The 13,393-nt window shown below is 40.9% G+C and overlaps 1 protein-coding gene across 5 annotated transcripts in view; it reads left to right on the forward strand.

The window, feature by feature from the left end:
* GRAMD1C (GRAM domain containing 1C) overlaps positions 1–13,393 on the forward strand; it is a 51,215-nt gene that overhangs the window by 31,977 nt on the left and 5,845 nt on the right. For 4 of the 5 annotated variants that reach the window (XM_064721904.1, XM_064721931.1, XM_064721922.1 and 1 more), the window contains exons 9-13: positions 2,808–2,967; positions 9,408–9,554; positions 10,333–10,451; positions 11,533–11,675; positions 13,242–13,345. In XM_064721904.1, the coding sequence (XP_064577974.1) occupies positions 2,808–2,967; positions 9,408–9,554; positions 10,333–10,451; positions 11,533–11,675; positions 13,242–13,345 (673 nt within the window). The remainder of the gene's footprint in view (positions 1–2,807; positions 2,968–9,407; positions 9,555–10,332; positions 10,452–11,532; positions 11,676–13,241; positions 13,346–13,393) is intronic. The other variant, XM_064721914.1, reaches the window with a different exon arrangement.

Consider the following 13,393-nt stretch of genomic DNA (forward strand, 5'->3'; position numbering starts at 1 on the left):
ACTTGCTGAAACTGATCTGGAGGTTAAGTAGGATTTAAATAATTTTGCCAAGATCCGAGTTAATGGCTAGAGACTCATATCCAGCAAAGAATATTGGTGTTTCTCAGATGTTAAAAGCATAGTTGTTTGAGTGATGGGTACTCCTCATGGAGTACCCATCACTCAAGCAGTATGAAACAAGTTTTTTGGAGAGTTGTAGGGGAGGCCTGAGAGTACTGAGGATGCTGCTGGAATTTGGATTGTTTGGGATAACTAAAAATCTACTCAGGTACCCTTAGTTTGCACTTGTAAATCTTACTTGCGCAAGAACAAGCCATTTAAAGATAATTGCTGTGCCTGGAAAAGAAGCCACACCCCGAGATGTCTCTTGCAGGTGCTAAATCTGATTTGGCATCTTGGTAAGGAGGAATGCCTGGGGATTTGGTCTGCAAAAATGCCAGTCTTCTGCTTTGAATAAACTGCCTCTGAAAAGTCTTTTAATTATAGTGTTAAAGTGCGGTCTTGATAAATGTGTAACTAAACTGTTTACTGTTTCAGGGTAGCTAAAGTGCACAATGATTTTGTTTAGCTGTATGTGTCACTTGGCATTACTCAAGAATATCCATGCTCTCTCCACAGCCCCAGGATTGCAGCATATTTTGTAGAACCACAAGGGCAGTCGGAGGAGGCAGTAGTGCTTAGAATGTGTTTATCAGAAGTCAGTGATGACACAAAGCACACTTAACCACCTTCCAAAGACTGGAGGGAAACAGGCTTAAATTCCCTTTACTGCTCTGATAGACAAATAAGGCCCAAAGCTCTCCTAAGATGAAGATCTGAATAGTGGAGGTCTAGTATTTGGCCCATCTTGAAAAAAATATTGTTAATGGCTGTCTTGCGTTGATTGACACAAGTTTACGTGGCTTACCTGCCCTCTCAGTACATGTGAGTGTGGGAGCCACCTTGTTGCCTGTTTTTGCAACCATCATCTTCCCTCCTCCCTTTATAGGGAGGCCTTCCAGTCCCAGATCTTGCTGTTCACAGGCTGAAAACCAAAAAGCCCTTGGCACAGAGCTTAGCACTACTGGACTAGCTCAGGAGATACGTGTACAACTGGCAATAAATTATACATCTCTAATTCCAGCTGACAGATCTTAAAAATCTTTACTCTTTAGTGTGGAAAAAATGCAAACCAACCCAAACCCCCATGAAATCTGTGTTAAACTCAATCAGTTATTACAAAAGCCCCAGCTTGAATCTCTTCTTCCATGACAACATGAAAAGCTTTTTTTTTTTTCCCAAGAGCTGTTGCTTTTGTCCAATGACTTGAGCCTGGCTTCCCTGCTCTGCTTGTGCGGTAGTGGGCTGCTCTTATGCTGCTGGTGAGAACCTTGCTTCAGTAGATCGTGATTGTTGTCAAAATGCTATGAGAGTTCCTTGGGTTTGTGCTGGATCAGAGTGTCAATTTTTAGGCTTTTCTTTTGCAACTAGCTCCTTTTGGACTTCCATCTTTATTGGTATTTTGACATTTAATGTTGGTTCTGTCCTAGATCCTGTTATGTGACTGAGTATAATTTACATGGCAGCTTCTCTCAATAGGAGCATTTGTTAACTAATGTGTTTTTCTGATTCAGTCTTCCTTTATATTTTTTTGACCCCGAAGGAGTACTTTTGTCTGCTTATACTGCAGTCAGATTTATGCCTGTCTCTGTTTTCCAGCCACCCACACCTAATAGCCCTTGGTTGCACAAGAAAAGTAGCAGGTTTTTATTTTTTAAAATACCCAAGAAGTACAGGAAGTACATGATGATTGTTCAAGCAGTGGATGCTTTTGCTTTCTTGAGTCAATGCTGAATACTCTTTAGGGGTGATGGTTTTGCAGATGAGTCAGAACAACTCAGCTGGGGAGGCCTGATCATATTTACTGTGGTCCACACACTGCTCTTCCAGGGCCGTGCTGCTCTTCATCCCGCACGTTCCACTGGTGGCAGTGGGGCCTTGAGGAGAGGATTAGAATGAAAACTGATTCAAAGCTGGTAGCCAAACTTTTTGGGTGGCATTTTTAGATACACAAACTTTGTCCATATAGTTTCCCTGGAGATTTACTTACTTAAGTGTGCAATGGCATACATGCTTAGCTGACAGTTCTTGTTTAAGGTGAAGAGCTGCATCATTGATTCAGTGACTGATGTTCAGAGGGATTTCCTTCTTGCTTACATATTGGAGTTGGCAAATGATACTCCATTGCTTTGTTTGTGAGAAGTAATATTTTATAAGTAGGATGGCTCTAGACAGTATCGTAAAACTTCTTTTTTTCAGAGGGTGATGGTATCCTACAAAATAAGAACTTTTCAAATATGTAATTGGGTTAATCTAATCGTGCTGAAAGAGGGGCACCCTGCCTGTTTCGTTGTGCTTCCCCTCTGGGCTGCTAGGAAAAACTGACCTGATGAATGTAAAGTAAATCTGTGTAAGGTTAATTAATTTATCAATGCTAGTGTTGAAGCAGCAGGGAAGGGGTCCAAACTGTGCAAGAGAACTGGGTGCAAGAGAACTGTCCCATTTAAGGGAGCTCTTGGTACCGTCAGTACATATAAGTAAGTCTGTTTCTTGTTACCAGAGTTTAGTGAAATATTTAAATAAAGGGAAGAGAGGTTGGCTGGGGTGGAGGAACAAGGGGGAGATTAGTGCTTGACTGTGTGGTAATTGAGGAGATAGAACTTGTGGCTTACTTTGTATGGCTGTCTTCTTTTATAGTAACTTTCTCTCTTTTTTTTTTTTAATGGTCTCTGATTGCTGGTATTTTTTTCTGCTCTTGGTTGTTTCAGGTGGAGGAGTCCTCAAGTGAGAAGCAAATAAAGAGTCCTCTTCCATCTTCAGAAAGAAAACCTGCTAAGCTAGTTAGGAGCAGGTCTTTAGAAAAGTCTTTGGACCTTAACGAGAATGAAAATCTTCCAGAGAAGAGCAGTGCTTCAGATAGTGAAGAAGGTATAAATCTCTTTCTTAACAGTTGGGATCTGGAAAACAACATGACTTTGGTGCTCCATCTCACTTGTGGAGAAAGTTAGAGAACTTTCTGATCTTATGAAACTCGTTTGCTTATTTGTTTCACAGAATTGCAGCAAAAGCATTTTTTAATCTTTGTTTCTGTGAGGGAAAAAGTTGTTGGGTGTTTAGAATGAAAACAAAGAAATTGTGGTTTTCTTTCTCTCTTTTGGTGGGGAGAGAGTTGCCAACAGCTTAAACTAAAAGTTTCTTGACAGTGGGGTGGTGCTAATTTCAAAGATGTTTCTTTCATTTGTTTGTATTTCTGGGAAACTGAGGGGAAACGTTTCAGGCTGTACTTAAGTTTCTGAAAGTTTCCCCCAACCCCCTTCTTTACACTTGTACTTGCTTAAGGCTTATGGACTTCATTGTTATTGGTGGAGTAAGCTGAGGAACTTAATGAAAGCCCATGGTTTCAGGAGAGTATAGTGCATGCTCTGAGTCTGATCTGAAAATGAGAAACCTTAATGGATATCTTAGAGCAGCTTTCACTCTCTGTGCTAACAGTGGATCCTAATATACCAACCGGATATCTCATTACCCAGTACTAGATAGAAACAGCGCAGGTACCTGGATGACAGACTTGTGCTGAGATTTGTGGGTGCTTGTGCTGAGATTTGTGGGTGCTTGTGCTGAGATTTGTGGGTGCTTGTGCTGTGGTTCCACAGTAGCCCCTGACAAGTTCTCACTTTCTGTGATGAGATTTTCGCTTTCCCTGGGGAGGTTTTCTGTGCCAAAGGGCTGTAGTTGTTCAGACAGCCCACTGAACTTTGGTGGATATTCTGTAATATCTGAATCTTGGGTTCTGTAAATGCTTTTAATGTGAAGTGTGCACAACCTGTATTGGTTCCAAGGTTATATGGTAGTGAGAAAAAAAGACAGAAAACCTCAGCAGTAGTACTGTGCTCAGAAGCAACTGTATATTTCTTTCATGTGCAAAGAGAACTTACTTCATCACTTGTTGGCAGGAATAGAACAGTTTAGTTAATTGAAGGCAGTTCTTAATCTCACTGAGAAATTTTGTGACTTGTTTTCAGAGCCAACAACTGAAGTTGTTTGCAGGTGTTGTTACGGGGGGACTGTTGAGGTATGCAGGAAAGCTTTCAGAGTTACAGTTTGAGTTGGCTGCCTTCAGGTTGTGATTTTTGCCTGGGGATATGGTTATATTCAGTTAACTTTGCTGTTGCTCCCTCATACTGCTTCTGTGTTGGCTTGAGTTCAGATTCAACTCAATGTATGTCAGGCATTATCATTTTTGTAAATATACCTACTTAAAGAGGCTGTTGTTTGTGCCATACTCCTACACACTTAACAAGCTTCAAAAATTAATTTACTCTTTCACAGGTGTATCTCTTAGAGCAGCAGAATGTTCTGGCTTTTAGATGTTTTAGATATTTTGCAGCTTTCCTATTTTTCTATTACTACATCTCTCTTCTGTCTCTGAATTTTATTTTTTATGGCGAAGGTCTCCAGTTAAACTGATTAAAAAGTAGTCCTGTCGTCTTTCCTGCTGCTAGTGCCTAAACAATAGCAGGAAATATTCCCTGTCATGTCTGCATTAATGATGTTGAATAAATAGAGCATATTAAACTGGAGATATCTCTTTAATAAAAAGCAACTGATTTCATGCCGCCTTTCTTATTTTTCTTCCCTTCCCCAAGACTAGTCTGTTTTTATTCGGAGCAGGATTTTCTAGACTCACAACATTAATCTTTTCTCTCAGAATCTTCATGCTTAGAATTTTTTTCTTCTGTTTCTCTGTCTGTTTTCTGTTGCAGTTGCCCCCCACTCTTACAAGGTGAATTCCTTCACGCAAATGAAACTAGCTTTCCTACATGGCAAAGGTTTACCCATGCGATTAATTTCTCTTGTGTCCTCTGGCTCATACTCAGGCTGCCCATGAAGGTGTCCTGGCAAATAAGGTGAGGGGCAAGCTCAAGACTGTTGTTCTTCACAGCAATAATTCCCTTGTCCTAAGCAGTTCTCACCTTGGGGATGGGGGTCTGCATCCCACTGTGCACCACTGGCCTATTGACCTGCATCTTGGTGTTTTTGTCCATTTTCGTAAATCAGAGTATAAATCCTGAGCCATGACAAACTTTTGGCTAAGCTAAACATTAATATCTGTGGCCTGAATTCTGAATTTTAGAAAACAGATTTTAGTTCAAGCATAGAATACGTGTTTCTAACCCAGAGCCAGGAGATCTTTGTGATTTCCTCAAGACTCTTTAGTATAGTTTGTTTGTTTGTCTGTTTTCCATGACCATGTTTGGCATGAAGTACTTCAAAGTAAGAAGGGGGAAGCAGGATATAGGGAAAACAGTATTTTCTGCTAGAAGGCTCTACTGTATGCAGGGAGATCACACATTTCTGTTCTCCTTGTGTAACATGACAGACTTACTGTGTTGTTTCTATGTGTACGAATAACCACCTTAAATGTGTGACCTGCGGGAGAGCATAACTGACTGCACCATGGTGCTGCAGGATGGGCACAGCAGAGGCTTGACTGCTTGCAGATACTGGTGTAGAGGGCATAACTCTATTTAAAATACAGGACAGTTGAAATTAGGTTCAGCCCTGTATTAGTTGTCCTCCTCTTCCCCCCAATACAAAATTTTGGATATGCATTGTATGTAAGGAAGAGTAGCCCTGTTATCTTATTGGCATTTTAATTAAAATACTGAAAGGATATACTTTGTTGAAAAACAAAATTCTTTATTTTGGTGTTTGGAGGATATATGTTTAAGTCACCTGAAGGCAAAAATTGGTGAGGTTCTTTTATCTTGTGACTGCAAAAAGCTAGCATTGTGCAATACTTACTTAGTAGTTCCCCAAGATAATTCTGTACTTCAAGTATAGGAGAGTTCTCTGAAAATGGTTAATACTGCTGGTACAGTCTTTAAATAGATGATGTCTGGAACATGTTCACTTCTAGGAATTGGTTTTATTCACTTGATTTCAGGTCTATTTGGTTAAAAGCTTCTACCTACATATCTTTCATGCAGCCTGTAATTTTTCCCTATTCCCAGCGGTATAGAAATGTTCAACAGTGCCAAGATTTGCATACATACTTTTTAAAATCCTGATCCTCCCCCAACTCTGTGGAGTGGAAAATCAGCCTTCTTACTAATTTGTTTGATAGCCTGTGCTCTTATCAGTTCAGCTTTCTTAATTTGCGTGTGGTATGTTTAACTTTTTGCTGTTTGTTGTTGAGGGGAATTTTAATAACAGTGGTTTTCTTACTGCCCCATCCCCCCCCCCATTTTCTGTCTCTTTTTTTTGCACTGCAGATGTCTTTAAACCTCTACCATCTCTGCTGCATAATGGTATTATATTCAAATATTATTTCGCAGCTTGCCTTGCAGTGATGAAAATGACCTTAGGAAGTGCAAAGTAGTAGTGGGGGAGGGAATAGACTTGCTGTCGTTAGGCTGAATCAGAACACTCTGGGTAATATGCTTACTTCTGTGTTTTTTGGGTCCCTAGTGATCCTTACCTAAAGTCAGAATAATCTCATGTTCTTTTAGTAGACAGCTCCAATTTAGCTATTCAGGTTAAGAAAGTTAGTGTTGATAATTATATGTTGCTGAGGGGTTAGAACAGCTTTCAAAGTGAAGGAGTTAAACTGATACCTCTCTATTTGCACAAAATACTTTGTTAATAAAGAGCATTCCAAGCCATTCTTAGGGTAAAATGCTTTGTGTTGCCCTACTGGTGAGAAAAACAAAGGCAAGTTTACCTGTGTGAAATGAAACCATAGACAAAAATGCACCTTCACTTGTAGCAGAGATAAGTGGTTAAGGCTGCCTGTTCTGTTCAAATGACAAATGTATAAAGTGTATGCTTATTCATTGCTATGCTACTGTTTGTGCTCACTGCTTCATTAGAATTTCCACAGATAAATTTTGAGAAGCCCAGATGGAAGTGACTCGAAGCTTGTCAAGTTCTTGGTGTATCCTGCTACAGATGTGGAACTCACAGCATGTGTGCACACATGCACCTTCCAGACTCATTGTCCAGAAAGTTTACAGTTTTCTTGGAGAACAGCTGTTTGAATCCCAGCATCTAAAGCAGCTGATGGGCCTGATATGTAAACCCAGGTTTAGCTTGGATTTTCTGAAAATTACTGCCGTATGTGCTAACAACATTAAAAAACCTCTTTTGTTTCTTTCAAGAGCTGAGAAGGATTGTAAATAGAAAACATATTTCTCAATAGGTGCTCATGCACTTCATTGGCACTTAATTGACTATTCCTTATTAGAGACATGACCATATAGAGCTAGTGTAGGTAGATTAACTTAGGGGAAGTTTTGTTTAGACCTGTGGGTGCTTTTTGTTCAAACTCACTAGAAAGAGGATAGACTGAGTAATAGAGCTTGGTAGCAAGATCTGCACCTTAAGGTAGTAAAGTATGGGCTTTGTGCATATCACAAGTTGACCTGGCATACCAAATTACCTTGCACCAGCAGAAGAATAACAGCTGTCCTCCGCAGGTGAATGCGAAGTTGAGTTGTTTAGCTCAGGCTCACGGGGGCAGAGGTAACTTGTGTTATCTTGTGTTTGCTAAGACATATACAAGGAGCTGACAAAACCGATCTGATGCTTATCTGGTGGCTTGATCATGTGTCTTGGTGTCTTTATTTTTTTTTTTAAGTGGTAGCAGATTCCTTGGGCATGTCAGTGTCCAGCTGAGTAACACTCAACCACAGTAACTAGGTGTGTATTGCCTGGTAGCTGAGGCACAGTAGGAGTGGGGGAGGACAGCATCAGTATCTGAAACTTCCTGTCTCTTAGCAAAAGAGAGGATGTGGCTAGTGCACTCTGAAAGGAGAGATCTGTAATGTTGAGGTCTTGTTAAATTAGGTCAGACTTACAGTTCACTTGGCCTGCCTTTATTATTAGAGTTAGATTCAGTTAGGAGAGAAAATTCAGTGAGTAAAAGCTGAAAACTCAGGCTGAAATTCTGGCTTCCTGCAGAATGTTTCAGCACAGCAGAATTAATATTCTACGTGTAATGACTGTGTATTGACTGATTAAATAGGCCTCTTGAAATGTGTGTTTGCTTTCTGTCCATCTCATAATTGTTTGGAATTACAATTGCATAAGCAGAATACGGCATGGAGAGGAAGTCAACCTCTTGTGCAAGCACAAAAACACAGCACTCACGCTTCTCTTTTGGGGTCCTTTGAAGTCTGATGAGATCAAGGAGAGCTTTTTTGGAGGCAGATGTTCTAGCAGGCTAGGAGCAGCACTAGAGAGGGAGTCTGCTCAGTCAGAACTGGCTTTTCTTGGGGACTGCTGTGGTTGTTCAATCAGTGCATTTGCCTTATCAATACTGACTGCTACCAAGCCAGTAATGTTTTAAGTGCTGTAACCTTAGCCTGCAGGCAGCTTGTGAACTACAGCGTGATATTCAGGCTCCCTTTGCATTTGTGGCTGGCACTGACCTTTCCTAGCCCTGAGCATTCGTTTGTATCAGTTGAAAGGTTGTGTCTGTCTGCTGCAAGATTTGCTTTTGGGCTGCTTGTTTCATTTTAGTGATGTGTGGTGCTGGAGGGGGCTTGTTTGTCTTGCTGGTAATTATAGTTTAGGATTGACTTCTTTCTAAAGCATAAGCAGATTGAGTTGGGATTGGCACAGGAAACTGCCTGCCCTCCAGGATTATAGTTCTATCCCTTATCTCTTGCAAGCGTGGCTGAGAAAACCACAAAAGCTGAGTCATGCCAGCAACCACCAAAAAGCAGAAATAGCAAAGATCAGTGCTGCAGCCACAGAATGCCACTGGGATGCTCGGTGGCTTTGAAATAAATGGTGGCATTTGAGCCTCTCTATGCATTTTTGGGAACTGCAAAATGGAGCAGGGTGCCCCTTGTGTTCCCGTTCAATGGGTGTGGAGGGAAGAACTGCTTGGGAGTCTACCTGATCCTTTAGACTGTGGGCATTACCAGTATTACAACTGCTAAAAGCAGAATTCTGGAACCAGCCATAAGAAGAAAACTGTTATGGTTTTACTGTCCTTCTTTCTTGTCTTTTGTACAATAGACACACATATTAATGAAAATTATGCTAACTTTCTTTCCCCAGTGTTTCTTGCAGGATTAGTAGAATACTGAAAGCAAAATTAAAGGGATGGTAGCTTTTGCTGTTAACTTATCAGTTTACACAGGGAAGTGGTGGTAGTGGTGTGTATTTGAAAATCAGCTTTGGACTTTGTTCCTGAAGGCAACCTATCCATGGTCATTTGCTGCTATCCTTACTGGGTTTCTGAGAGCAAGAAACAAATGCTGATGCAAGCTTGGGAGAGATCTAAGCTGTAATAAAACCTAGACTGCTATCAAGGTTATGTGTAATACTGTTCTTAACCTGATCTCTGTCTTTCTTAGCAGTGAAGGAGACTGTCTCTGACAATGATCTCTATGGGAGACTTTTTATAAACAGAGTTTTCCACATCACTGCAGACAAGATGTTTGAAATCCTTTTCACCAATTCTCACTTCATGCAGAGGTTTCTTAATTCCAGGAGTATAGTAGGTAATAAACTCTTCTCCTTTCTGTCTGTTACAAGCTACCCTGAAATTTTTTACCTCTGAGAATTGCTAAATAGGGCTAAGTTGAATTTTTTTGAAGTTTTTACTTGCTTTAAAAGAATTTTTAAGCTTTTAAGTTTCACTATGAGAGAGGATATCTAAAGCTAGACTATTGTTTCCCTAGGTATACACATTTTGGAGTAAAAACCTCATTTCAGTGCACCACAAAATTGCACCTTAATTCCTGAATTTTGAGTAGGTTATTAAGTTGATGCATTCTGTGGGGTATTTCTGGTTACATTGTGTCCCAGAAATAGTGAAATTTGTATGGCTGGTACACAGGCAAAAATCATTGCATCCTCCTAAACGATACTCACAGGCTTTAATTTTCTGGGTGAGTAAATTTTATTCACTGAGACCATAAGAACAGAAAATCAAGTCAAAAAGGGTAATATTTATTCAGTGTCAGCTGGGAAGGCAATGTGGCAAAAGCTTTTGATAATGCTAAAAGAATCTATGCAACTCTAAGCAAATGGGAAATGACATCTTTTCATTTAATTGCTTACTCTTTTGTCAACCCTGTTTCAGTAGATTCAGGCTCAGCTATCCACAGCCTCACCTTTGTTTATTAGCAGACTACATGGGTATGGTTTTTCCTGGAAAAGCCCCACAATTAATTGGAACCAGTTTTCTGTCTTTCCCCCTACTCTTGTTCTCAAACTGTTAAAACATGATAAGATGGGTAATTTTTTATGTGAGATCTTGTATAACTTCTCATCTAGATGCTGTATCAACCCCTTGGAATAGAGACTCCAATGGCAATCAGTTGAGGACTTTGACGTACACTGTAACAATTAACAATCCCCTCTGTGGGAAGTTCACAACTGCAACGGAGAAGCAGGTACTGTGTGCCTGTGTGTGTCTGTCTGGTGCCCTTTAGAGCAAGGGACAGATCCACTCTGTGGTCTGTCACAGTTCCCACTGTGGATTAAAGTTCAGTGAACTGAGTGTGCATCTGCAGTTTAAACAAAGCATCTCTCAGGTGTCTTGCTGTGTCTCACCATTACTGAGCCAATGCTTATGAAATGAGAGAGGCTTTCTGCCTTTACGGATGTCTGTAAATTCCCATTAAACATCTCTTAGGAACTGGGGGGTGAAAAGGTGCAATTGAAGGCTTTCAGTGTCCACTTCTGGGCTCCCCAGTATGAGAGGTGAAGATCTTAACCAAGGGCCACTAAGATGATGAAAGGACTGGAGCATCCCATGTGAGAAATGGCTGAGAGCTGGAAATGTTCAGCCCAGAGAAGAGAGCACTCAGGGGCATCTTAAAATTTATAGAGGCATCTGAAGGAGGGTGCAGAAAATTCTGAGTCAGGCCCTCACCATCAAAGGCCACAGATTTCAGTGGTGCCCAGTGACAGGACCAGAGGTGATGGACACATACTGAAACACAGATGATTCCTTCTGAACATCAGGAAACACTTTTTCACTGTGACGGTGACTAAGCAGTAGAACAGGTTGTTCACAGATGTTGTGGTACCTCCTTCCTTGGAGGTATTGGAAAGCCACTTGGACATGGACCTAGGCAACCAGCTCTAGGTAGTCCTGCCCGAGTTCTTGGACAAGAAAAGCACCAGAGGTGCCTTCCAATCTCAACCCTCTTATAATTCTGCTTTGGGAAAGGTCTCAAAGAAAAGCTGTGGTCATGAGGCAGTGGCCAGCCTTGTATCTGGTACTTGAGGTGGCAGTGGGGAAGTCCTGATGCTGCTGATGTTGGCTCTAGCAGGAGGCATCTTCTCTTTTCCAACCTCACCTATACTTGATATTCTTAACTGGTTTTTATAGTGGTTCTTCAGGCTTTCTCTCTTCTTGAGTTCACTTGGAGTTGGTTGATGCAGCCTAAGGAACTCAGGCTGAATGGGGGTGGGAGAAATTTGTGTACCATGAGTATACCTTCTTAATTGTCTTTTCTTTTTTGATAGATCCTGCATAAGCAGAGCCAGAAAGGTCAGTCTTATCAGGTAGATGCTGAGGTCCTGACCCACGACGTCCCCTACCATGATTATTTCTACACTGTGAACAGATACTGCATCAGCCGCACGTCCAGTCACAAGTGCCGGTTACGGTGAGCCTGTGTGCTGTGCCGGGGAGGGCAGAAGCCAAGGCAGGGATGTTCTGAGTTGAGATTTTCCAGCAGCACAGAGAATGTTGGGTTCTTTTATGAAGAATAAGCTTGGTTTATTTAGTTTATTAGTTTATTTAGCTGTGCTTGGATCTCGTTAATGCAGTGAGAAATTAACTGAGATGTTGACTCTGAGGTACAGAACTCATCTCCCAGACTGAACTGGGTCCTGACCAGCCTTGTGTTTTTGAGTGCAGCTGTGTGAATGGGAGAAATTGGAAAAAATTGAGATGTTTTATTGGAAGGTTTCCCAGTCATCCTTGCTAAAGGCTTGTAGAGGAGAATGTTTTCACAGGAATGTGCAGAGAAGATAGAATGTACTTAATATTGCAAGGAGGGTACTCAAGTGAACTCTGTCTAGATATGGAATTTCCTCTCCCATTTGTTGAGAACAATGTAAGTGGTGCTGTCTTTAGTAAGAGCTTTTTTCTCGAACTTAATCAGTGCTCAGGAAAGGTTAGCAAGCCTGGATTCTATTCTGGCTAATCTCAGGCTACTGAAAACTCCCTCTCTACCGGGAGAATGGAATGAAGGTCCTTGAACGACTGCTTTGGATTTTGTTTTGAGTGAATCGCTGTTCTTCTTTGAGACCTAGACTTGCTTTTTCTGAGACATGCGACAGCCCAAGGATAAGAGCAAAAACCTAGGTGCACGTAGTGCACAGAGCGTACATGTATAGAACAGAAAGGCACATGGTGATGTTACAGCTGGCCTTACTAAACTGTGTTTAAAATGGCTCAGAAACTCTGTTTGAAAGGAGTTGTTTTGTTATAACATGCGCAGTGGGCTTATGTTGATTTGGAAGATTACTTAAAAAGTTGAAAAAAGTCCATTCTAGGATGGTCAGTCTTCTTGACTGAAATCAAGGACTTTGTCCTTTATTAATAGCTTTGGGATTCACTCAGTTAAAGCATGCCTCTGAAGGATTCTAGTCCAATTCATTTTTATTCTGGAAGCAGTATTGATTAGCTTTACCTGAGGAATGCAGGGAATTTACAGTAGGAATGTAGGTTTCCCCTCTGTCATGCTCATGGAAAGACAAATTTCAATTTCTGTCTACTCAGGGTAGGATGGGAGCACTTGAGTTGTGATAAAGAAATTCACTTTATGCTATTGTAGTGCCCATGTAATATGTCATGTTAGTCATACAAATAAAAATCATTACTTTATTATCTGGAAGCCTGAATCCTATTTTAAATATGTGTTAAAATGAGAATGCTTCAGAGGATAGAAATCATCTGGTAGTCTGAGCCTGAAGGAAAACATTCCAAAATGTTTTCCATAATTTGGACATTTAGATTTTGACACTTTAGCTGGAGATGTTGTCTTTGCTACTGTCTGTCTCTTGCATTTTTTCAATGAAAGTGCTGCCCAGCTGGAGAGCAATGGCAGTTCCAGTTGGTATTGCAGATTGTAGACATAAGCTGGAGGCTGCTTCTGATAAGAGATTTCTGCTATCCCTGTGCCGCCTAGAAGAGCACTTTTCCATTATTGCATTCTGTTTTCTAGGGTTTCTGCAGAAGTGAAGTACAAAAAACAGCCTTGGGGCCTTGTCAAGTCTGTAATTGAGAAGAATACCTGGGGAGGAATACAGGAAAACTTCAAACAACTTGGTGAGGCATTTTCTTCTTTGTGCTGGAGTAAGGAGCCTACCTTTGCTA

This window comes from Zonotrichia leucophrys, chromosome 1 (genome assembly GCF_028769735.1).
Source record: "Zonotrichia leucophrys gambelii isolate GWCS_2022_RI chromosome 1, RI_Zleu_2.0, whole genome shotgun sequence".
Classification (NCBI taxonomy): domain Eukaryota; kingdom Metazoa; phylum Chordata; class Aves; order Passeriformes; family Passerellidae; genus Zonotrichia; species Zonotrichia leucophrys.